A 26,955-nucleotide genomic window follows, 5' to 3' on the forward strand; every position below is an offset into this window, starting at 1 on the left:
GTCACTGAGAAGTTTTCTACGCTCTTATGTTGCCCCGATGCACTTTTATGGTTGGCAGCGTTCCGTCTTTACAGTCTCTGGTTTGCTCTGGAGGACTTCAGCATTGTCTCCCAGAGCAAAGGGCCACAGCTGTGAGGGTGAGGTCAGCAAACTGCCACCTTTGCCACTGCTCAGTCTATCACATCATCTCTCTCGCTGTGGAGGTGCCTGGTGGAAAGTGCCCACCTGACATCTGCTCTCAATGCCCACCTTGCAGAGCAGCACTGCAAGCTCAGCAGCTTTCTGCACTTCATTTCTGCTATGAGATGCATGGAATACTGTCACCTGCTAATTGTTTGGCCTTTGATGATATTAATTGGTTATGGATTATGGCAGCTTCTTAGGGGATTTAGATTTAATTTTTGGGTCTCGTGTCTCAGAAGATCTTTCCCTCTGACACTGGAACAATAGTTACAGTAGACTGTTGTGTTGAAATTTCTGTATGGCATTATGATGCATTATAATAATTATTAATAAAGTGAAGAATGTGCAGGGGGAAAAAGCTATGAATGCATCTAGCCAGAAAGAACTGGAATGACTAATGTTTTATAAAGACAGAGTGAGAATCTATGTACCATAAAACATCTATGCAGATTTTCCCAGGGTATTCAGTGTAAAGTCTGCGGCTTCAGTATTTGCTCTATTGGCAGAATTTCTCATTCTGTGTCTGAAATACCTCTAGTATATTCTGTAGTCCTGAAATGACTACAAACTAGTTACAAACAGTTATATTCTGTAACAGAGCACAAGGGTGAATATTTTAAATATCTGTTCATCAGACTAAGGAGGGGTTTTGGAACTGGATGTGGCCAAAGTCACTGGAATTGTGCTTTTAAAAAAAATTCCTTTCACCTGACAGTGCATTGGGGTTTGGTTCAAAACTTGATGCTGCTGATGCACACAGAATATAAAGCACTAAGAATCTCCTGATGCTGAGGAAGGGAGAGCGGAAGCAGAGAGATCTCCTTTAACTGTGTGCAACATATATGAGAGGGGAGGAAAAACCACAAAGGAGGCTTTTTTTATTGCTTGCTCTAAGGATCCCCTTTTCTTTCATAGCCCATGGCTTAGTTATCTTTCCCTTAATCTCAGGGTTGGTGGCAGGCTGCAGCTGTACAGCCTGTTGTTGTGTGAGTTAATGATGTGAGAGAAGTCCCACAGGAGTTTCTGTGATCTGTAGAGGAAACTTGTTTGGTGCTGCTTTCCAGGTGGTGAATGGCAGTTGGTTTCAGGAGCTTAACAGAGTCAGTGAGGACGGGGAAACAGGAGCAGCGAGAGGTTTTGAAGCTGGTACTTTTTTGGCCTTTTCAGGCAGGTGGCATTTGGCCACAGACAGAACGAAAGCAGCAGGTGAGTTTCCTTACACAGCAGGTCTGCCTGCCAGGCTGTATAGGACCCCTTGTTTTCAGTCAGAAAAGAGGTTGCTTTCTTTTGAACTTTTTGGAAGCATTGATAAACCAATATAAGACAGTTCTACATGGTGACAGTGCAGTTGTTCACCCCGTCAGAGGCAGGGAGAGCTGCAAGGCCTCCAATTGCAGAGGAGTTGTGTGTCACTTCATGTGCACTTAGGAGTCTGGCTATAAACTGCATGGGGCAGGAAAGAAGGGGGTAAGTGTGAAGCCTGCGCCTAGAAAACAAAGGAAGACGATGATATTTGAGATAAAAAGGGAGAAACAATAAATAACAGTTCTGTCTGTTGGTGCCATTTTATAGTCTAATCCTGAGTACAAGCTTATACTGAATCTCATTTGACCTATACATTCTGCTGTTTAAGCTGCCCTTGAGATGATCACAGTTTACTCACGGTAGTTTATTATAGCTAATGCCAATGCAGATGTTTTTCTAAAAAGAAATCTCCAACAAGCAAACGACAAAAATACCCAACTGTAGTGTTATGCAGAATTATCTTTTTCACTTGTAGATCAGATTTCTTCAAATTATCATGTGCAAAGCTGCAGTCCTATTTTCATATGAGCTAATTGCCTGAATGCAGGTCTTTCTTCCTGTCCTGGTTTTGGATGGGACAAAGTTAATTTTCATCCTAATAACTATTCAGTGTTGTATTTTGGATTAAGTATGAGTTTAATGCTGATATCACACTGATGTTTTTGTTGTTGCTAAGTGGTATCTACAGTAAGTCAAGGACTTTCCAGCCTGTCATCCCCTGCCAGTGAGAAGGCTGGAGGAGCACCAGAAGTTGTGAGGGGACACAGCCCCACAGTTGGTGACCTCAGCTGGGCAAAGGGATATTCCAGACCATGCAACACCATGCTCAGTATATCAGCTGGGGGCAAAGCTGGTCAAGGGGTGCTGCTCAGGGACTGGCTGGGCGTCACTTGGTGAGCACCTGCCTCGTGCATCACTCGTTTTGTATATTTTACTTCTTTTATAATTACTGTCATTATTATTATTACTGTTATTTTCTTCCTGTTCTGTTCCATTAAACTGTCTTTACTGCAGCTCATGAGTTCTCTCAGTTTTACACTTTTGAGTCTTCCCCATCCCACTGTGGAGGGGAGGGTAGGAGGAGAGGAAAGTGAGGAATTGGGGGTATAGTGCTTAGCTGCTGGCTGCAGTTAAACCATGATACTCTCAAATACTTAACTGAGAAGGGTCTGTCCCTCAGCATCATAGTTCAGGCACAGCTGAACTGAAGCTGATACAGATCAGAGTTGTCCACTGTGCAGAGAAAATACTTCGTGCTGCAGGATGTCTAATGATTCCTTGATGCAGAAGGAGCCACATCAGGCAGAGGCTCAGCTGAAGGAATTGTAAGTTTAGGACTGCTGTCTTTTAATGTCAAAGTTGAGACTTCCATGCAAATTCTTCCCTTAGGAATCTTCTCCCTTCTACAAGACAGCCAGTCTGCTTCTCTCAGCTTCTTTGGGAGATGTATTGGCATGCTTTGAAGGTGAGTGACTTTGGTGTGATCACCTTTGGCTTTCTCTGCATGCTTGGAAGAGGTTGTGGCCACAAGCCCAGCAGAGCAAAGCCTCAGCGGAGATAGTGAACTTTTCCTGCTGGGGCTGTTCCTGTACCAGCTGGTATAAAATGTAAAGCTTGAACTTTCAAACTGCAATTCGCAGGGAATGCTTGTGCAGGGAAGGTCAAGCTGATGGATTGTCAGCTTTAGTCAGTCCCACAGGGAATGGCATGGCCTGAAATGTTGAAAGTTCACTTCATGCTGCCTTTACACAACTTTTTTTTTCTTTTTCCATTTTAATGTCAGAGTTTCTTGCTGCTGACTGTTTGAAAAGATAAGTGAATTTCTTTCAAGTCCTTGTGGCCAAGCTGGCTACATCCCAGGGATTGCCATGAGTTGTTTGGGGGCTGTGTTGTCAATCCAGCAATTCATGTCAGTGCTCTTGGACTTAGACATGATTGTAGTCACTGGTGTTGCTTCCAAGGCTAGACTTGCATACCTGTTAAAGGTGACAGCTTTTGCCATGTGTATTTTTAACTTACTGAGTTCTAATTATGAAACTTGAGATAGTTTGTACTTATTCAATTACCTCCTTAAACTAGACTTAGATTGTTTTTTGGATCTCAGATGCTCTCGCCTCCACCTTCAGTCTCCCTTGTCATGGTTTGCAGTCCTCAGGTTGCTTTTCTGTATTTACTAACAATCCTTTGTTTGCCTGGGGCTGCTCACATTTGTTAGTGATTTCACTGCACTAATGTTCGAAGGGAAAAACAGTATCTCTTCTTTGTGAAGAGGAGTTTGCAAATCCTGGATAAAGCTGTGTAAGAAAACATTTTGTATTGTTAGTAAACAGGGCAAGGCAGTGAGTTGATAGTTTCATTTTCTTTAGAGAAGATGGATTTTTTTTATGCTATTTGATGAGAGTGGGAAGAGGAAGGCAATTAATGTATAGTGTGCCACTCTCCTGATTTTAAAATCAATGGTTTTGCCTCTTCCCTTTCTCCCTGAACTACTCAGACTTAATTACATTCTTCAGTTGGGAACACAGGATTTATTTGCATTATCAGTTATAATTAAAGAAAAGTCCATGGTAATTACTGTCTAATATGCATTATCATTATATGCAAATGTCGAATCTTGCAGACAGCCTTATAGAGCCAGTTTAAAAAATTATCTGTTTAAGATTAGATTCTTCAGACTTTTTCCATTCTACAAATAAGAATCACTTTGGTACTATATTTGTTGGCTTTAAGAGATAGGTGAGCTTGAGGAGACAAGCTGTCATTTATAATGCCTGTTCTGTTTTCCCTATACTTTAATTTTCATCACTGCTGTGTGTTCCTTATGCCAAGCTGCAGTAACACTTTAGAGCAGCGTTTTTATTAACTTAAGAGGATTAACGTTTACTAGGACCACCACCTAAGTTCCTTTATGCTACACAGAGGTGCCAGCTGTAATAAAAAGCACGCTTTTGAAATAGTGATCATGTAGGTAGTCAGCTTTCTTTTTAAATGACTTAAGTATCTTGTGGTTTCTGTCACGGTTACACAAGGATGATGCTCTCGGCGAGAGGGAGATGTCAAATTAAGCAGCAGGAAGCCCCGAGACAGCGCTGCTGGCTGGAGCCTGCTGCCCTCTGCCTGTGGAATTCGGGAAATGTATTTTGCTTCTCACCTCAGCATTTAACCTGCAAAAATCACATTTTTCCCTTGGGGGAATCTTAGGAATTCCCTCCCATTAGAGGAGCTTCTTTGCAGAACTGACATTTTTATTTTTCCTTTGGGGGAATCTTAGGAATTCCCTCCCATCAGAGGAGCTTCTTTGCAGAATTTTTTAACACCCCAGCTTTTAGGGTGACCTGTATTGTTACCGTTTGATAATCATGTGATGAATTATTTACAGCCATGCTTTCTGTGAGGAGAACCAGCTTTTGGTTATGATACTCTCCTCTCTCAAAAAAGATAAAAAAAAAAAAGGCAGGTTTGTGCCTGTAGAAGCTGTTTAATAGTGGTGCATGGGTGCCATGTTGCCTAAAGGATCATCATACCAGCACTCCCACTTTTTATTTTATATATGAAGCCTTCTAGGATAACAGAAATTTTCTGCTTCCAGTTATTTTCTGATTTTTCTGATAGAGGCCTTTCTGAAGAAGCATGTGGTGTTCAGAGAGTTTAAATAAAAAATGAACTGTGTGTCTGGAACTAAAGTAATAAAGCAAAAAATAGGGGTTTTTATGATTATTTAAAAGGTGGTAGTAATGTCAAGCTTACTTATGATTTGAAGAAGTTGGTTTTGTTTGCATCTGTATCCCATTTTTATGATGTGTGCAAATCACCAAGTCACCAAGTGTACAGATAAGTGTTTGTGTGTTTAGGTTTGAAGGATGTTATATAGGCAATGTAAAACGAAAGTTCCGTTTAGTAGAGGCTTGTGGAGTTGTGTCAACCTTATGATTACTTCATCATACAAAATAATTTTTTTAGAATGATGCTTTGAGAAACAGAGCTTTAAAACAGCTTACTGAAAAGAACCGTAAAAATCCATCTCTCTTACCATCTCAATGACATTAATTTCTTAATGTGTCTATAATGAGTTGGTTGAATGCTCACATTTATGGAAGTAGTGTGTGACTTTAGCAGAATACAGCATTTCCATGAAATGTGATATCAGGCAAAAAAAATCCAAGAGATCAACAATTCATAGGTTTGAAATGAGAGGCAGAGTAAGTAATGGTCTTGTCCCTGTAATTAATTGAGCCAAAAATATGGCAGGCTGGTCACTCCTGCCAGGTCCCCTAGGTCCAAGGGAGGGTAAAGGTGTGTGGATGGTAGGGCTGGGGCAGCTTTGCAGCCCATCAGGCTCCCTCATGCATATCCAGCCTCTTGCATTTCAAATTTCACAGTAAAATGCAAGCAGCGATTTTCTTTTTTAGAGACTTCCATAAATATTTTAAATGAAACGGAGCATTCCGTTTCATGAATCTTGCATTATTTATTTTAAGCCTGTTATAATAACGAAATCTGAAAGTTTGTGTGGAGTGAAAGGCAAACAGAACCCAGTTTCATATCTCTGAAGATTACTGAGCAAACTATAATTAGCATTAATACTGCGCACTTATTTGATGCTTATCTGGAATTTGCTGGGAAGCCGCTTGGATTCTTTGTGCAAGTTCTCTTGCAGATGCGCAGTGCCAAGCAGCCGAGTGAGATTTGGCGCAGTGTGCTGCAATGTTCTCGTTGTGCCTCGCCAGCAAAAGCAGAGGTGGTTTTTGGGAGAGGAAAGCGGCAGCTCTTGCCAGCAGAGGGAGTCGATGGACGCTGATCTGGGACTCCACATCTGTGTGCAGGGATGCTTGGAGCGGTGCGTGCTCCGCTATGTGTGCAGACGTACTCAAATTTCTGTATGCTTCAGTCTTTTTATTAGGAAAATCTTTGATAGATATTTGTGCTTATGGACCAAAAGAGGTAAATAAATGCATCAATGTTACCACATTTCACTTTTAAATAAGAAGGCTGAAAGTTCACATAATTATCACTTTCTTGCAGGCAGATTAGACTGTTTTCACCATTTTACTGTATTTTTAATAATATCTAAGGATTTAGCAAAAGCAGGTCTTTCTTTGTTACTCAACTCTGTTCACAGAAGATCTTTTTAAACCTTGGCATCAGAGGGCTGGAGGCAGCTCCATCCCCATGGTTCTGAAGCTCTGGTAGGAGGAAAAGGCAAGGAGAAAGGAAGCAGCTACAAAGGAGGGATTACAGGAGAGCATTCCCTGGCAGACAAAGAGCTGCTGCACCCAGTGATGCCATCTTTGTGCTTTCCAGACTGTCTGTAAGGGAAGGACAGATTTAAGATAGGTCCAAAGAAAAAAAAATAATTTCTGGGACCCAGGGCCTTCTGTCACATCTTACTGATTCCTAAAACCTGGATTGAGCATCTCTTGCTTTGAAAGTGGAGTATTTTTCTCTAATTGACCAGTGGCAGGAGACTGTTCCCCATCTGCTGAGCAGATCTGGCTTTAAATCCACAGTTACCATCATCTCCATTCCACCATCTGACTGAGACAGGAGTGTGGTCCTCTCATCAGCTGCAAGGGTGCAGTTGTTGCACATGCAAGACTTTGTCTCCTGGGTTGGCTTTTTTGATGGTTGTGGTGGGGTTTCTTGAGGTGTTTGGAAACAAACTGTCTCATTTCAAAAACAGCCCCTAATTGCTGATTTGGCATAAGTAAAACAGTCTTCATTATGTTTTATCAGAAAATATTCCTGTTTATCATGACATAATCCAAACCAGTAGAGTTTTGTGTGCTGGTCACTTGGTCACTGCCAGTCACTGCTCTGGCATCTGATGGCATGTGTCACTTCAAATCCTGTAGTGCAGTCACAGGGCACGCTGTGTCCCAGGCTTGAGGGAGGTAACTCAAGGTCACATTACATTCCTTACAGTGTAAGGAATCAGTCTGAGGCAGGAGACTGCAATGTGTGACTGTGACAGAGCCCCCTCCAAGGCAGTTTTGGAAGTTGGTTCATACCTGGTGTCGTGGTTTGACCGGAAATGGGACATCTGGGATATGTTGTTTTGCTGTGGTTACCAATGGGTGTTCGGATTTTAAGATGAGCACCTGGTTTGACCAGTGGGGTATTGTATCCGCCTCTTGAGACTACAAACCCAAGGAGTTAAAAGCAGGGCTCTTGTCCTTCAGAGCCCTCTCGGGATTTCTGGTGTGGATGGTTGGGCCTCCCTCCCCCGGCCCAGTTGCGGGCTGGGTTGGGGGAGGGGAAAGCCACGTGGCCCATCTACGGTAGGCCCGGATTCGGTGGAAGGGTGGGGGAGCATCCAGCGACCTGTTTACACCCCCCCTTTTTTGGAGACGGAGAGAGAATGCAGCCTGTGCTGTTACCCTGTTACCTGGAAACTTGATATCATGTGCCGGCAGCACGGCTGAGAGGAGAAGGGGGGGCTGTGAGCAGCCCAGCGGCCTGGGAGAGCTTTTAACCCTTGTGGATAGTGAGAACTTCACGGAACATTACCTTTCCTAGGAAAAGGATAAGAGTGGAAGATGAAGGAAGAAACAGGCCAGTAAGGGGGGTCTGGCAAAGAGAAAGAGAGATGTTGAAGGAATGGGGGAAGATGGAGTGGCAACTTTGCTGGACTCTTTTGTTGTAGATCCATGGGCTGTTTCCTGGTGATACAGAGGCTGCACTAGAGGGGGAAGCAGAGGCTCGGAGCCAGGAGAGTTTGGTGTTGAGACCCCTCGGCCCCAGGGGGTATAGAAGAAATGGGGGGGACAAAGGTCCCAGAGATGAGAGTGTGCTCTGCTTGGAACGAGACGAGGCATCCTTAAAAGGCCCACCCTGAAAGCAGGCCTCTGCCTCATCCCATGCCTGGTGGTGAGAGCACCTTGGCATGGAAGGGAGATGTCACGAGATAGCAGGACTCCGGGCAGTGTGCTAATTGTGACAAGGAGTCCGTGGTACAAGGAAGGACTCCATCCACTCTTCATAAGCTGAAGATTTGATTTTCTGAAGGGTGGTGCCAGACCGCGTGTGGATAATTTTGGGAAATGAATTGTACTGGGATCTGGAGGAGGAGGGGGAAGTGTTCTGTGTAGTTTTCATTCTCCTTGTGATTTCTTTTTTTGTGTGTGTGTGTAGTTTAGTAATTGTGTGTAGTTTAGTTAATAAACTTTTCTTTAAGTTGGAGCCTGCTTTGCTTATTCCTGCTCACATCTCACAGCAGATATCAGGTAGAGGGTAGACTCATGGGGGCCCTTGCTTTGCCAGGCCCAAACCATAACACCTGGTGAGGATTTAAAACAGTTCCAGCCTTCTGTTTCCTTTCTCAAGCATGGAGAAAACTTGGGGTGTCAGTTTTGTCCTACCACCAAATGCTCGCTCAGTTCAGAAATATCCAGGTGCATTTTCTTCTGGTGTTGCTTCAACAAGCTTAAAGTGAAGAGGGGGAGTAGGAAAGTTTCATTTAAGAAGCATCCAAAAGATGCTGAAAAAAAAGCACTTGACTAAATGAGAAATGAATAAATATTCCCTAAAAGCTGTTTTTCAAGCACAAAATAAAAGGCAGCTGCCTTCCCTGAAAGCTTGTCTCTTGCACCCTGCATAGAGCAGAGGAAGCTTCTGCATCGTCAGGGATTTGCAGCAGGTTCACCAGTGCTCTAATGTTGAGTATATATTCTGTAGCATAAAGGTATGAAGGGAAACTTATTTTTGATCTCTTACAAAACCAAAGCTTTCTTTTATGACACCTGTTTAATAATCTAACGTAGCAGAGGAATATGGGAAACAGCTCTTAACCTTGAAAATCAACTTGGGAAAAATGCTATGTAGAGGATTTATATGGTGACAAATGTAACAATCCTCTGAATTGCTTTTTCTCCTGATATGAACTCTTACAGCTGTCCAATAACATAGTATAAAACACTGAAAAAAAAAAAAAAAGGATGCTTTCAGTTTTAGAAAAAAAAAGTAGTTATGGCCAAGTTTAAAAACTACTGAGCGACTTATTTTTAGTATAATAACATTTACAAGAGGTTCTTTTACATTTTGTTTTTGATGGGGTTTTTTGAAGTTTCTAATTGGCTTTTGCTAGGTTTCTTATTTGGTTTTACTGAGCTGGTTCATTATCAACTTAAATCATATGTTCTCTCCACTCACATATGGAGCACCATTGTGGAACCACCACATGGTTCACAAGCAATTGGAGAAACAAAGGAAAGACAGAATTGTAGATTTTGCCACCCATGCCTGGGTGACATAATATATACATATAATATTACATATAATATAATATATTATATGTAATATAATATATTATAATATATTATATTACATATAATTATTATATGTCATATATTATATTATATATGTATAACATATATATAAAACATATAACGTACTATATTACCTATAATATTTATATATTATATGTAAAATATAATAATGCAAATATGAAGAATCGAACATAAAGAACACTGTCTGTAAAAGTAAAACCAACAACAAGCAAGCTCCAAACCACTTTTCATAGTATTAAAACCAATGACAAACAACAGAACAAAACCAAAGTACAACTGTTTTTTAAAATACAGTAGCCTTTTGTGAAGATTCTATGATGTGGGTCTTCTGCTTAATTATTATTCCTGGACCCCACTGATCAAGGATATGACCTTTCCTTGTTAACAAAATGATTCATTACCTTCTTTGGAAGATGACTTCCTGTGTCTAACACCACTCTGCTGAGATTTTGAACAGGCTCATAATGTACATCATATTGTGTGTTCCCTTGCATTGTTCTTGTAACTTTTAATTGAAGCTGTCTTTTATTACCCTGGTTCATACTACCATTTTGCTGTAACTCATTTTCTTACAATTAGGTATGCCCCATCCCTGAAATGTAGTTTTCTTTGTGCTGGTAAACACACAGCGCAAGTTTTACATTATTATTTTCACGGGACTTTTGTGTTTGACAAAAAATGAGGATCAGAAAACAAGATCCCGCAAGGCTGAGTTTTGCAGTACTTGAAGCACTTGAGGCGTTTCCTGTGGCTGGGGCAGTTCTAGTATGGATTAAAAGTAGAACAAAATTATCTGCGAAAGGCTTGAGGGTGGGTTGTGGGTGTCTGTCATTCCTACTCACCACTTGGTGTTTTGTCAGTCTCTGTCTGTGAAACCAAACTGCCATGAGCTTGTTGATCTTGACAGAGAATTGAACAGAGAGGAGGCAGTGCGATAGAACTGATCATTCAAATCCATTGCGAATGGCAGAGTTCCCTTCCAGAGCCAAAGTCAGGGCTGCTCCCAGCCAGAGCTCTGTTGTCACCAAGTGGAGGTGAGCTACACACCAGCCATAGCTCAGTGCCTTTCTGCAGGCCTCATCCTTCATTCTGATTAATGTATGACTGCACTCAGTGCATTTGGAGGATCGAGAAGGAGCCTGTTCACCAACGTGTGGCTTTAAATAAAAGGCAAACATTACAATGCTGGCATTTTTCTTGAGTGAACAAAAAGTAGCTTTTTGTTAGCCATCATATGAGCAGTACACTAAGTGTACTGCTCAAATAAAACCAGGATGGGGGTATTGAGGGATGTGCTATGATATAACTGTAGGGCTGTTATTTATTTCCATTCTGAAGCTTAAGGTATTTAGTCACTTGTGATTTGTTTCTGGTATCTGGGCATAAGTTTCCAAGCAGCCTTACACAAAGGGTGTCAAGTTGCCTCTTAATTAGTATTGAACCTTCTGGGGAAGGACTGCTGACTCACTATATAACTCACTCTGCAACTTCTTTGTCATTTGTCATACGCCACTAAGCAACTCTTAGATATTAGAAACCATCCATCAGTACCTCCCTCAGCTGGATCCAAACTGACAGCTTACAAATGAAAGCCTCCCAAAATCAAAGTCAATCTTCTAAGATATTCAGTCCCTTAAAATAACGTTTCAGGTGGAATAAACTAAATATTAATGGCACTGATAAGAAGATGAACCTTTGCCATTTTCTCTTCTCCCTTTTTCTCAGGAGTGGATAGCTCCTGGTTTGTAGCTCTCTGTGGGGCTGAACTCCAGACAGTGTAGGCATTTCAAATTGGTTCCCCCCCTCTTCCCATTCCTCTTTGGCTTAAAGAGCTAAAAGAGAGGACAAGGGCTTTAGGGACTGAATCGTGCCAAGGACTGGATCCACAATCACAAATGCTGGATGAGACATCTGTTGTGCCTCTGATTGTATCAGTGCTGAAGCTTATTGCATTATAGCTGTAGTTCAGAAACTCAACCCTTTAAGTGAAAATATCAGGGAATGTGTTTAATATAGGCTTCCAGATTTTACATCAAAGATAAGGGCCAGTAGTTCTGTGAAAGCTAGTGGAGAGAAGAACTTGGGTTTAACTCTTCTCAGACCATTAAGGGATATCATCTGTATAGGGTTTGTTTCCAGGCTTTATACGTGTGTGTGGGGGAAGAGGGGGTGTGAAATCAATATTCATTGTTGCTAGGGGACCCAGATACTTTATTTAAATGGGTTTGTATTTTACACTTGAGATTTATATGTGCTTATCAGAGAAGGGGAAAATGGACTAGGAAAGAACACACAAAATGAATATAAATGAAGTACTTCAAAATATATGAAAACTACTTACTTTTCCTCATTGTTTTTGGTGATAACATCTGGTAATAATAAATTCAGTATTTTTGGGATTCTAAGTAGTCTTTCTAGTACCTGCACCAACTTTGTGCAAAAATCAGTGAAAATATTTGTCTCAGATGCAGACACATCTCAAATCTGTTAATTTAAAATGCCTGGGAAGAGGCCAATGGGAGGTGCAGCATCATGCATCCAGCAAAAGGCTGTTACAGCTGTGTCACTAGGAGATAGCCCAAGTGAAGAGCTCTTGGTCATCACCTTTTAATAGATTTGCAAACTTTAAATGCACAGCCTGAAATGAGCATGTTAGTGGAAAATGTGCTGCCTCTCTGAGTGGGTAGTGTGTAAATGTTGATTATTATTTTTAGGTGAGGCTTTTTGTTATACTTGTTTTGGAAAAAAACAGAGCATCCGTACTGAAGCCTCATGTGAAAATGCCAGTAGCTGTAGGCTCATCTTCATGTTAGTAAGATGTGAATTGGCATAAATGAAACACCTCTTTCAGGAGTATGCTGTGCTTCTAATTAAAAAAAAAATGAAGGCATAGACATGTTGTTACCTGAAGGAGTGCAGTGGATCCCTGTTTTTTGACTAACTTAAGGAAGATGCTTCCTCTTTTGAAGGCTTTGCAGATCCAAATGAAAGCAAGCATAGATTTACTATTTATATACACACCTGTATTTACACTCTTTTTGTTTATGCTACACTAAAAGTATGTGTCTTGACTTCCTGGAGCCTCACCCATTTCCCCCAGTGTGTGTTTGGCATTACTATAGGAGCCAGCATCCTTGTTGCTGGAGCACAGCACCAGCAGAGCTCTCCCTCTCCTGGAGCTCAAGCAGCCATAGCAGTTGCTGTACAAACATGGCTCTCTGGGTTGCATTTGCTCTCAGTAATGCTTCTGTCCCCCAGAGAGGAACTTCACCATCCACCTGACTCTGAATGTCTGGTTTCTTTGTTAGCAGGCTGTACCATTAGGACTCTCCTCCTTGGCCATGGAAGGTGAGCCCCAGATACAGGAGGCAAACAAAGTTCACATAAGCAGCTTGAAGCCCCTGGTGTGGCCAAGTTGAGGATGAATCTTTAATGCCTTCTACTTGAGCTGCATTGCATTTTCATGCATCACAGAAAGTGCTGCATTCAATCTTTATTTAGATTTTCCTACCAGGTATGAAATGAGCTGATGGCAAAATCTGCAGTTACTTCATATTTTTAAATGATGGAGATGGATGGCTGTAATCTTCTGTCATTTGACATGATTTTTACCCCCATGTTTTTGTGCCTTGGCAGAAATGATGTGAATTCAGATGGTAATGAGGTGGCATCCAGATGCACGGCACAAACACGCCTATGCACAAAATACTGATTTAAATGTGTCCTGACAAGCTGGTCAGGCAGCAATCTGAAGGAAAGGAAACTTCTGAAGTGAAAGAGAAATAATGACAATAATGAAGAGGCAGAACATTGATTTTAATATGTAGCAGCAGTATGGAGATCTGGATCTGATGAATCAGAAGGGGGAAGCTGGCACAGGAGCAAACTGTGATTTGTTGCATACATTTGTTTCCATTTTTATCCATTAGCAGCACTGTGAGCATTCAGATGCAGATGAGAGATCTGGAATGGGAAACAGGGGGAGGGGAACTTGGGCTTTTAAAACTTGGATAGGTGATGAATTTATATCAGTTAGCTTTCTAATTTCTTGTTAAAATGTCCAGGCCCCTTTCTCCTTGCCTTGCTTTTAAATAAATAAATAAATTGCACAGTTACCATCCTGTTTCTGCATTCCAGGCTGCAGCTTGGGAGTATTTTCATCACCTCAACAGTTTTATGGACCTTTCCAGTAAGACAGCAGGCCTTGGAAGTTGGTGCAGTACCATTAGCATATGCCTCTGCAAAATATTTCATCATTTTGTGACTCCCTTTTGATCAATTAAGTTTATGTAGCTCTTTCCAAGTAAGTTCATAGGGAGAATCTGTACACAGCAATCTTTTTGTGGTACTGAGTTTATTTTCATTATTGAAGTGCAGCAGCTGGCGTGATGGAAACTAAAATGTTGGGAAAACATTGGGATGTTTGGAAAAATAGTAAGTACATCAGGAGAAAATGCATTGGGGGAAAAAACTAAGTGCTTTACAATTGCAGTATGAGCCAGTTTTCATAAAGCCTTTGACACATTAACTACAAAGAAATTCAAGTGTACATTGTTTGCCACTTTTCATCTCTGGCTGTGAACACACTGGTCTTTGGTATCTCTAGGTGTAACCTGTTTGTGTTCACCCAGGTAGAGTCTGACATTCTGTTTGAGTGGAAAGCTAGTGACATGCCACAAAAATACTAATATGTGCTCTTAAAAAGAGGAGAGAGGCAAAAAAAGACAAGTTTTGAAGAAAGAAGAAAGAAAGAAGTTTTGGCCATGATCTTCTCCTTGATTTAATGCTGGTGTCTCTAAAATTTCAGTAATGAAATAAATATTGAATAAGCATTAAAGAGGGAGAAGGATTTCAGGTCTTGAAGATAATGTGAACATAGTTAATAAGCAGTATAGATTTGTAAATAATGAGCTCTGTCACAGTTTGGGATATAATACAAAATTTATGGGAAAAGTACTATTGCTTGATGCAACTCTGCAGGATGTTTTTGCATCTTTTAAAACATTTGGTGTCTTTTAAATGCTCATGATCTAAAAAGGGAAAGTACCTTAGAATGAGTTAGTTGAGAAACACCCCCAGGAGCTGATTCAAGAATAAAGACAGCAGTAGTGATTTAACGCCCTCGTTAACTGTTGATAAAATTAGCAGTTGAAATTAGATCAGGAGACCTACATAGTAATAAGAGTGGAGATGCCTTTAACTAGTCTTTAAAACAACTAGAAATGTGTAATATGCAGAACAATATCGTATGACTTGGCAAGTAAATGTGTCTATGGGGAAGTAATCCAAGATATGATGATATACTATGAATGAAAAGCTGGGAAAGCATCAGTGTTTAGAGGGACCAGCACATGTGGAGAAATTGCAGTTGGGTTTGCTAATCGCTAATAGCAGCAATACTTACAAAAGGGAGTAACTAATGCTGTACTAACAAAGGTCATGTCACGGGCATAGGAAAGTAACTGCCCTTTACTTACTCAGGTGTCTGCACCAGGGCTGTTAAATGTAATTATGGCTGCTTCTCATATTGAAACGCAGGCATGAACAGAAAGGGTTCAGTAAAAAGCAGATGGATTTAATGCCTGACTTGTTGCAAAAGTTAAAAATGTGTGTGTATAGAATATTTGTATACAATGATTATTAGAAGAACCCAGATATCTATGGAAAGAGGAAAGTTCTAAGGGAAGATTTGAAAGGTCCCAATTGTTACCGAAAAGTAAGGGGAAAAATAAAGTTATTGTTAAAAAATTTTCACTGATACATACTGAGTCATATAAACCATGCTCAAAAAAAAAGATTTTTGACTGTGTGACATGAAGAAGCAAGGTAGCAGCTTTCAAAGCAGTGTGGATGGCAGGAATGTGCTGTGTCTGGTACAGCCCCTTCAGGGTCTCAAGATCCTAAAGCCAGTCTGAGACCTTTGAATGCATCAGGAATTCAAGATGGGGTTGTTTGGGCTTTTAAAGAAGATACGCAAGTTCAAAATTACTAGTTGGTTAATGAAGATGTAATACAGAACTTGAAGTTTGGTGTTCATTGATAAGCTCTAATTTCATATCTGACAGTGCAAAAGAGAGTTTTTGTATAAAAATGTTGAAGTATTAAAAAACTAATTAAAACACAGGTTTGTTACTAGTTGATTATTTATAAGTGATACATCCACAATAATACAGGAAGACCAGTGCTTTTATTTTTCATTTACATTTTAAATTTTGCAGGGGTAACATTTGTTTTGCTGATTGGCATATTTTAGTTTTCTGCTGGGCTGTTCTGGAATGCACTGTTTTGCTCCTCTATCTAGTTGTTGTCCCCAGTTTTTTATTGATCACTTTTGTACACAATACCATATTTACCTTCAAATATTGCAGGATTTCTATTATTAAAAAAAAAAAAAAAAGAGAAGAGGAAACAAAACTGATAAATAATAAAGATATAAATATTGTATACAGCCTTTCAAGTGTTGATGTTATCTAGCCAAGCTACTTTTTTTGAGAGTATTTTAAAAGGAACTATTAAAGATGTGATGAATAGCAGTGGGACACCACTAAACCATTAATGATCCATGGAAGAATAACACTAAAACAAGCTTGAGGCTATCAACCTTTCACTTTTGAGACTAACATTACAAATATTTCAACCCTATGCATAGGAGCCTTTGTTTTGGTGACTTGGGAGGAAAGCATGGTGATAATTTCCTGTGAGTCATACATGCTACATATGTATAACATGTATGAATTTTCCTGATGTAAATAACATGCTTTGTGTTACTTTGCTCATGTGTGTTTTATGCCTCTTGCTGTGTGTCCTGTCCCTTCTTTTACAGCAAAAGGGAGAGGATGTGTGTGGCCGAGGATGGTGCACAAAAGGGTTTCCCTGCTTTTGAAATGTCAGCATTTTAGAATGTGGAGTTGTTGTGGTGTGTAATGGGGCACTTTTTACAGCACATTAAGGATTCTGGTTATAAAAAGATTTTTATATTGGTGTTAATTATATATTTGATAAAACATTATGTTTATGTATAGCTAGTCCTGTCTTTTATTTGTACAACATTTCATGTGCAAACCTGATGTGTATTTTAAGGATGAAAATGGCCTGAAAACTCTTATGGTCCATTTTTTATTGGTGTAATTTCTCTTAGTCCAAGCAGTAGTTACAGACAGTAGGAGGCCATCAAAAATCTTCTATCTTGCTTCATTTGCTTTCTAAGACAAGAGAGGACATGTAAGATGTGCAAGCTGGTTGTGACATCCAGCCTGTTACTGTTACAGCATGTCCAATAACTGATGTTTTGAAACATGCGTATTCCTGAACCATTTTGGTAGTTTTATCTGTCAGTAGAGCTTCCAATCAGGAAGTGATTTGTTTGAATTTTAACACTTGCCTATCAAGTGATGTAGAAGCTCTGGAACACTCGATGTGTCCATCCCATGACAGCTCTTAGGCGCTCTCTAGTCAGGTCACTGTCCTAACTCTCCCAATCCAATATTATACTTTCTGAGGCTGGCACTGCACAAGACTTTTTTATTGGTCAAATTACTCTTGGTGCTCTTCTCTGCACCCTGTTCAGTTTTCCAGACTTTAAAAAACAAATCTAAGGTGAGCAAACCCCATCACATGTGGCAGAGCTGAATTTTGGGTTCTAGTGTAGGTCTCTGTATGCAAGGCATGTAGCGATGTTTTCTATTCTTGTTCTCAGTCTGCCCCCAATTATACAAGCAATGATTGCATTAAACCTCTTGTCACAGTTGCAAGTCGTTGGCTTTTCTTGAAATTATCTGCTCGGTTGTTTTTTTAGTCATCATATATTCTGGGATACACTCCCTGCTTCTCCCAGTACCAGTTCTACTTCTGGGATGGAAGAGTTCGTGTGGCTGGGAAGGTGCACTGGTGGGTGCCAGTTGGCTGGCAGCCGAGCACTGTGCACCAGTGTGATTTCAGTACAGAAATCCATTCTGTTCTGTTAAAACAGCTGCTGCTATGTCTTCCTGCAGCTTGCACATGGTAGGTATCAATGAATCACCATTTCCCTTCATCTTGCAAAGGCTTGAAACTATTGTCAGTCAAAACTGTTTGTGCCATCCTTTCTTTCTGCTGCATCTCTAGAGCTATAATGTTCCATTGCCATCCTTTTTGACCATATCTTGAATATAAAGACTTGTACATAAAAACTTGTGGAGTTAATTCCTAAAAAATATGTGGTAGTAGAGTAAATGACTTTATATTCTAGACTCATACCTCCAAATACACATTTTATTTTCTAGTGTGATATTCCAATTTCACGGTTGCTTAATATGTTGATAAGTATGTGGGAACAAAGCAGGATAGTTAGACAAAGATACAGTAATTCCACTTTTGTTCAAGTGGTTTTAGTAGAATCAAAATATTTTTTTTTTTTTAGTCAGAGTAGAAGCAGCTGTTTTCTGCTAAGTCTCTGCTAAGAGAGAGTCTCCACTTCCAGTATGGTACTTTTGAGGGAATGCTTAGCTTTGTTTTGTTAGAGGTTGATGTAGCAGTTGGAAGGTCATCATTTTAATTAATTAAAAAAAACCTCTACAAAGTACCAAGCCTTACAGAAATTGTAATTACAGGAGTCTTTAACCATGTAGTGCAGCATGTGGAAGCTACTTGTAAGACAGAGTCATCCTTTAGTTTTGAGATTAGGTTAAATCCCCAAGCCTGTAATTATATGCCTGTGGCTGGCAGGAGCCCATGCTGGGCTGATTATGTTCAATGATCGGGGTCTTTACTTGCTGTTTCTCTCCATGGGACCTACAACATCCTGGAAAGCAAGTACCTAGTGCTTCCACTGCTGCTTCTGCTGCTGACAGAGCAGACAGACTACTTTGGATTTGATTTATTTCATTTTATTTTGACATATTTCAGGTTCTTTACTGTCAGTTCAGAAGATGCAAGGACAAATTATTAGTAATGCTCCAGAAAGTGAGCACTCTCTTCTGTCATTGTAAACCAAACCAAAGAAAGGGTACAGACTTGTGTCCGTACTAGAAATGCAGCGATACCTGATTCATAAGCTCTTGATTTTGTGACAAGACTTGATGCAAGGGGCACATGGGTGGAGGCAATCCTGGGCACAAGTACATGCCAGGCAGAGAAAGGATTGCAAGCAGCCCTGCTGAGAAGGATTTGGGCATGCTGGTGATGAGAAGCTCAACATGACCCAGCAATGTGAGCTTGCAGCACATCCTGGGCTGCATCCAAAGCAGGGGGCAGCAGGGCCAGGGAGGGGATCAGCCCCTCTGCTCTGCCCTGGTGAGACTCTACTGCACCCAGCTCTGGGGCACTCAGTGTAAGGAGTACATGGGTCTGGAGCAAGTCCAGAAGCCCAGCCCAAGGTCTGGAGCACCTCTTCTGTGAAGACAAGGCTGAGAGGTCTCAGGTTATTCAGCCTGGAAAAGAGAACGCTTCAGGGACACCTTAGAGCAACTTCCAGTAATTAAAGGGAGCTTAACAAAAGAGATGGCTTTTTTTTTTTTTTTTTTTTTTGCATGGACAGATAGTGATGGAGTTAGGGGGAACCTTTTTAACCTAAAAGAGGAGGGATTTAAGTTAGACATTAGAATTTGTTACAGTGAGCGTTGTGACACTCTGGAACAGGATGCCCAGAGAAGGTTTGGATGCCTCATCCCTGGAAGTGTTCAAGGCCAAGTTGGATGGGGCTCTGAGCAACCTGATCTAGTGGGTGGCAGGGAGACTGAAGCTAGATGGTGTTTAAGGCCTGTGCCAACCCAAACCAGGCAGAGATGATGATGGTGACTTGTTTCTGAAACAAATCTCAACTAGTTGTGACTATACTTGAAGTTACCTTTGAGAGACTACAACATACTTGTGCTACTGAAGTTTCTAATTTTCATAGTGTATATGGCATCTTCATATTTTCCAAATCTTTTAAATCTGTAATTATTTTAAAGCAAATATTTGTGGCTTAGAAAGGGTGGAAAAAGCTACTAGTGTGTTTGCCAGTAGCTGAAATGAAGTTAAAAGTCAAAGTTGTACTCAAAGGTTTTTTAAGCTCTTTTTCTAGTAAGAAAGATCTCTTAACCTTTGTATATCAACACAATTTCACTGAAAAGGACAAGTTTAATTTTTGCCAGCAATTGAAACAGACTGGTAACATAAAGATTTTTGTGTAAAGCTCTGGTGTGGGATTCTTGTAAAGGGTAATGTAGGCAATGCTGTACCTTAGGTTGTGCTAAAGGGTAATGTTCAGTGGAGAGTTATTTTCATGTAGAAAAGATGTATGTATTCTCCCTCCTTTAATACTGCATTATAAATTAAAAAAAATATATATTGTTAAATCAGACTTTTAAAAAAGTAAATTAAAATGTGAATCTGCTGTGTAGTAAAACACTTCAACAAAAGCCATCCCAGGATGTGGCAATATTGACTGATTTTATCACCACTTATTTAATACCTACTGATTCAAAAAGGTTAACATTGCTTGGAGCCAATAAAAGAAGATTTTTGGGGTTTTTAACTTAAAAGGCCCCTAAATTATTTTTCCTAATCTCTTCCTAGGCAATGAAGCTAAAATACATGTATGGTGCTATGCAGTAGTGTTTTGGCATCAACTTAGATCTTTACCAGATGTATTCTTGTCTTCTGTTAACCACTTCCAGCACACACATGTCCTTGCTTTGCAACATGCTGTATCTCGTACCTGACATGTTCTCCAGTGAGGATCTTCTGAAGCCAGAGCAGCTTTTATGACTCTTAATGACCTGTAAAGCATTCTGCTGCAATGCCTGAATGAAATTACCCATCAGTGTTGCAGAGGTGGTTATAAAGCTAGGAAATAGCTGCTGTAGTTGATTTAATAAAAATGTAAATTTACAAGATCCTCCAAATTATGCAAAGCTGACAAGTTGTCTTTTTTGATAATCTGAGCACTGGGGAATAACAGGGTGTCTTTATTTCACTTGCCTTTTTATTCCTTCTCCCTGTAGTGAAGGGGAATCTTCATAATAGAGCAATATTCATTGCAAAATGCTGGACTAACTGAGCCTGCAAAAATTTTGTTCAGATAGGCATTCCTCATATTGTTACAAGTTTGTATCAAATACTATAGTGGAAATGTTTTAGTTTTCAAGGTATCCATATAGCAATTTGTTATTTTCAGAGCTAAATTAAGTTTCTTTGTTCCTTAAAAATCTGACTTTCAGTTTGACTAATGTGGTAGATGCCAGCAGTAACTTGTAAAATGATGGAACAAAATACTGACTTGTACAAAATCTTTATGCGTTCAGATTTCATAATATTTCATTTCAATTTTCTTATGCAGGAAGATCCAGCAGATATCACTGTGTCTTTGTGACACATGAAGCATTCGATATCTGCATTGCTTTCTCGTTGCTTTCATGTTTGACTGATACAAGTGAGTTCTCTGTGGTACATCTGCTTCTGTGTGGCCACACACAAACTTAAAACAGGAGCACGTGACATCCAAAACCAATTATAGGAGCTCATGTGGACAAATCCCCTGACAAGTGAAAGAGGGGATGGTGTGGAACTGGTTTTAAGGTGTTGTTCAGTCACTGTATGAAAGGAAATGTTTGATACAGCATGAATGGAATTGTACTTGTAGGTTGCCTTCCAGGTGTATATATTCCTGTGAAACAGAAGGGTGTGTACTCTGCATACAAAGTTCATTTTTTGAAAACAATTTTTTCCCCCCAAACACAATTTCGTATTTTGCAGGATTTGTACTCTTCATTGAATACTGGTTCTTTACAGAAATTACCTCATTGTATCTAAATGCCACCCTGTATGAAGATTGTAATCTTCAATTTAATTTAGAGAAATTTCATTACTTTTTTTTTTCCTACAGAAAAGTGTAATAGATAGTAAAATTTTTTGATTCATTTATTTCAGCTAATGTGATCTGATAAGATTAACCAGAAGTTTGTGTTAAATAGGATACATATATTACACTGCCTGTCTTATTGCATGAAAATATAAGCTTCTTTCATCTAGGGACCTTCTACTGAGTACTTATGAATAAAAATTCAGTTGATAAAGCATTTGTGTGTTATATATATTCTAGATTTATAAATAATCTTTCAGACTCCTGAAAAAAGGAGTGAGTGCAGCAATAAAAGTGATACAAATTCATGCTACTGCTAGAAGGATCACAATGAAAAAAGATTTTTACAGATGAGTCCAGAGAAAATTGTGACTAAATATGTAGCTGAATGAATTAATAAGGAAGAAATATAATTACTAAGAGTTTAAGCTGTGTTATATAGACTATAAATAATTTTTTAGTATGTCTGAGGGTTTTTGATCTCCTGATGTTAGATACCTTTTTGGTTTTACCTCCTCCCCCATTTTTCCTCCTGAAACCAGTTAATTCCAGCTGCAGAGTTGAATGAATGACACTTCAGCAAATGATGGCTGTCTTTGAAATGTTGAAACATTTAAAAATCACTAAATACTTATTGTGGTAAAAATATATATGTATTAATATATGAGGTATAGTTAAATTAATTTCAGGAGTTGGACTTTGGACAAGAACAGTTCTGTTAATTCTCATGATTGTTGTCCTGAAAGAAGGTGATAAAACCATGTCTGTAATGAGTGAATATTTTAGAAATTGTTCCAAAAAGTGGATCTTTTCCAGACCTAGCAAAAATAAGGAAAAAATATGCAGTACATACAATAGATCATTATGTTCCATGTTGTATTTGAAGTGTGGATTCTTTGTCTTCTGAAACCTTTTTGAGAAATTCAAATCTGTACACAACCTCCCTTGGCAAGGACAGAAAAATTGTCTGAAGAAACAAAAGCAAAAAATTGTCCTATTGACTTGGTTGGAAGTGACTATTGCAGTGCTTCAGAGGCTGTTTAACATACACACCATAATCTAGTAGTAAACAATACAATAAGCTTTTTGGATCAAGGAATGCATGTATCCTTTCACTGTTAGTAAAGCTTTGTCTGACCAAGTCTGCTGCTGGTTTTGCATATATATCACAGTTTCTGTACAATTATTACAGTTTTACACATTTCTACTTAATCCTGTTGGGACTCAGCATTTCCTTACCTAAAGGCTTGATTTTTCTCCAGTGTCTGAAGTCTGTCTTTTGCAGCCTCTTAGCTCTGTAAGTGTCCTCTGTTTTGCACCCTCTGTCAAAGGAGCTGAACCAGGGTAAGTCATGAAGTCAGATCACAAAGGCAAGCAAGAAGTTCTTCCTCGTGGTGTAGCTACAACCTCTTGCCATTTTTTGCCCAGCAGAAGTCTTGAATGATTGTATTGATTAAAATTGCGCAACAGTGGACTCTTGATTCGAGACCTGCTCACCAAAATCATCTTCTTTTGAAGGGCAGAAGGAACACTGCAGGCTCACCCGGCCCCGATGCTGGCAGGTGGTGTCAAGGTCCATATCCAGAGAGGTGGGACTGGAGACCGTACTGACCCCACAGGTGACTGGGAAGGATCAAAGGACAAACGTTAGGGCAGCCAAACTATCATCTTGGCAGTATCTTCTGGTGGCCCATGAGTTAAGGGCAAGTGTTCAGACTAGTCTCTGCCTGGGTCCAGCAAAGTTTATGACATTGAGGACAGGCATCTGGCAGATGAAAAGGCTGTAAAAAAGATTCTGGATGCTAATCTGCAGAAGGAGAGCAGCAAGTTCAGGCAGCTTTGGCATCTCAAACCTGAAAGAGCTGTGAACAGGCCCTGTGTGCTGAGCCATAGCCTTTGGTTTCTGGAACAGATTTTCCAGGGGAGCAGGGAGAAAAGAAAACAGGTATGGGGTGGTATTTATTGGTATTATTGTTGTGAAGTCCTGTTACCTGAGCAGGAGGTGGCAAGAAAGGGTGGTGGCAAATTTTTTTGTCTAAAAGCATATTGGCAGAGAGAGAGAGTCACTTTATGGGAGAACAAGAACACACAACTCCTCTCCCCTTTCCTCTGCCTAATACTCCCAAGATTTTGTTTTCTTTCTGAACTGCTGAATTACACTGATGTAAACCTCTACCTTCACCCACTGGTTTCACCCCTCCTTGTATGCCCTGTCCATCCTTGGCCAGAGGTCTGTGGTTATGAGGATGGAGCCATCAGTTCACACCTTCAGGTGCATCTGCTGTTCCACTGGCTGGGTTTTATGGCTCTCTGGTACAGGAGCAGCTACAAGAAGCAATAACAGGGTTGGTGAACAGATGACTCGATTACCCCCATCTGGTTTTAATGGCAATGAAATAAAATCAATTTTCACCAGCTCTGTCTAGGCAATTGCAATGGTGCTGATGGAGTGACCCTTGGAAATATGCCTGTTGCTCTAACCAATAAAACAAAAATAAGAAAAACAATAGTAATAGTAGTTGGAGCTGGACGGTGGGAAGCACAGAGCTGCTGATGCAGTGAAGAGAGGAAGGGAGAGAGGAATAGCTCAGAGTGTGAGAGCTGTCCATGCTTCCTCCTGGCTTCCTGTAGCTGCTGGTAGAAGACCAGTGCATCATGACACTGGACCATAACATTAAATACAGTGATGGATAAAAGATGGTAGAAGAGAAACCAAGCAATTTTGTAATCAAAGCATGTGAGTAAGACAGAATATATGAAGACAGTTTTAAATATATCATTCAAGTGAAGCATTAATCTTGAGAAAGAAGTAATTATCTCTTGTCTTAAAGGAGAGTATCTGGTGTGGGACTCGAGGTTTATGCATAGATTTGATGGGAAGAACTCTGTATGGAATATTTTGGTTTCCTTGCTTGGTTTTTAGAATGGGTATGAGTTTTGTCCATAAAGGTGGTATGGAACTCTTGTTTAAGTGGTATGCTCTACTTCATAATTTTCTGAATGAATTCTAAAAGCAGATTAATTTGCTGTTTGAATCAACTTGAGAGGGCATAAAACTCCTTGTGAGCTGAAGAAATCTTACAAATGGTGCAATATTTGGCCAATTCAGCTGCTCTAAAATCTGCTCTCTTCTCCCTTTAGTGAAGGCAGAAAACTCGATTCACTGTGTGTTTTCTATTCAGCATAATTTTATTTTGGTGTGATCAAATGCTTGGTGGTCCTGCCCACACAGTGCAATCCATCAATTCCCTCCACTCTCTCCCTCCCCCTGTGGTCTGTGCTTCACCGGCTGTAATATACTTGTCTACAATTGTCAAAAAGCTTTCCTGGTTATCAAATCAGGCTTTTTCTTTTTTCTTCCTTATAGATCAGTAGGATTAAATCTTTAATGTGCTTTGATTAGAATATTTCCATTTGAAATGGGCTCCTTCTCTCCCAGAAGTAGGATTCCTGGTGTTTTTGCCCTATTTATTCCGAGGAAACACTAAGGGAAAGGATAGATACTAGGAAGGAGGAGAAAAATCACCATGTCTTGTTGAAATGTGGGGCCCTTTGCCTGGCACAGCAACCATCACTCCCTGCAGGGTCAGGGAATGCGAGAGGCTGGGGGATGTGTCCCTCTAATATCCGCGTCTGTGTGTGCAGCTAGATGCTTTCTAGCCTGTAAAGAAATATGGCTTTCCAAGCCTGCATCTCCTCGTGCAGGTGGTGGTGACGGCGCTAGTAGTGAATGACACAGCTTTGCCAGATGACACGGAGCTGATCTCTGCATCAGCCAAGAGGAATTAAGCTTTGTCACTCCCCGCCGGAGCTACCTTTTGCCTGGTATGTGCGGGAGGAGGAATTCACAGGCTGCTGCTGCATTCACCCAAGCAGAGCCCCGAGCACGCTTTGCCAGGGGAGGCAGGCAGCCAGAATGATAGCTGTCTCTTTTAAATGCCGCTGTCAGATCCTGAGGAGACTTGCTAAAGGTAACGTGCTTTCCTTCTTACTCAACCAGGGGCTCCGTTGCGTCCTTCCAGAGACACAGCCTGATTTTTTTACTTTTAAATATGACCGTCCTTCCAATGTACTGTCAGGCAACAAAGAACTCCTGATACAGGAGGGTGTAGGAGCTCTTTCAATGAACATTCCTACATGTCCCAGGCTGTGGTTCTGCTAGGAAGATAATCCCAGGGTTTTTTTATCTTTTTCTTTTTTTTTCTTTTTTTTTTCTTATTGCTAGAAGGAGGATTTTTTTCCCAAGTGAAGTGCTAAAGTTATTGTGGGGTGCTGTCGTTTTGTATTTGTGCTAACTGCTGAGAGGCATCCCTCCTGGGTCAGTGCACGCTCTGCCTTACTGGGAACAACTGACACTGCTGTCCTGGACCTGTATCCAGGACGAATTTCTGTTGTTTCATGTCCTTTGTGAGCTATTTATACCTGTGCTTTACATGCCAAAGGCTGTTGGATGTGATGAAGTAGGGATAGCAGCGTGTGTTTTTTCGGGCTGCACTCTCATATCACACTTTGGAAGTTAATTTGCCTGCTAGAGCAATATGCGTTTTATCTTACTGTAAATCTTTGCAGTCTCTCATTTTACCGCTTGGAACTTTAAAATACTACCCTGAGTCCTGTGTGATTGTTAATGCAGATAGATATGTGAAAACCTGCCTAATTCACCTTCACTGTTCAGAAATGAACATACCTTATTTTCTAAAAATAACTTTTTTTTTTTTTAATCTGTTATGTTTGGTAATTTTTTCCTTCTCTGTGTAAAATGGTTGATTTGGGGTTTTAGCTCAGTGTTTTGATGGAAACTTCCAACATTGTAATAGCATTATGTGTCTGCAAATAAGAAGCTTCTATTTTTTATCTTGGGTGCTGTGAAATATTTAATGGCTGTTACTGTGCAGCTGGATATACATCCATGTGTGAATTAAACTGTTTTTATCAGCTGTCTTTGATTATTAGTCAGCATAGCTCAAAATCAATTACTGTTTTATTTTGCAGATGTATGAGAAGGTAGCATGCTAATACAATGAGATCAGTAATAGGAAAAGAGACAAATACTGCAATCAAACTTATATAAGCATTTTCCTTTTATTTAGATTGCTCAGTGGGGTCACGTTGTTCAAAATATAGAAACTTAAATATTTATTAATCATCCTCTCAGTAGATTTGCTTCTCTTTCAAATCTATGCCGGGTAATGCCTGTTTTTCTCGTTTGTATAAAATGTTTCTCTTCTGGTAGCTCTATTACATGTTTATCAGGTTGAAAGTCAGTGTATTCTCTTTTTCTGGTGTGAGCAGAGCAACCTTTTTGTCTGCTGATGTCTTTATCAGACAGACCTGGGCACTAATTTAGTTACTCACTGATGA

At 40.1% G+C, this 26,955-nt stretch overlaps 1 protein-coding gene across 12 annotated transcripts in view; it reads left to right on the forward strand.

Annotated features, from left to right (window-relative positions):
• GRIP1 (glutamate receptor interacting protein 1) overlaps positions 1-26,955 on the forward strand; it is a 309,100-nt gene that overhangs the window by 133,914 nt on the left and 148,231 nt on the right. Inside the window, exon 1 of one of the 12 annotated variants that reach the window (XM_063155106.1) lies at positions 25,340-25,565. The exons of the other annotated variants lie outside the window; for them this stretch is intronic. Coding sequence (XP_063011176.1) covers positions 25,511-25,565 — 55 coding nt within the window. The 5' untranslated portion in view covers positions 25,340-25,510. Of the gene's footprint in view, positions 1-25,339; positions 25,566-26,955 lie in introns of those variants that run through there. 12 annotated transcript variants of the gene reach the window in all.

The sequence above is a fragment of the Melospiza melodia genome, chromosome 4 (assembly GCF_035770615.1).
Source record: "Melospiza melodia melodia isolate bMelMel2 chromosome 4, bMelMel2.pri, whole genome shotgun sequence".
NCBI lineage: Eukaryota > Metazoa > Chordata > Aves > Passeriformes > Passerellidae > Melospiza > Melospiza melodia.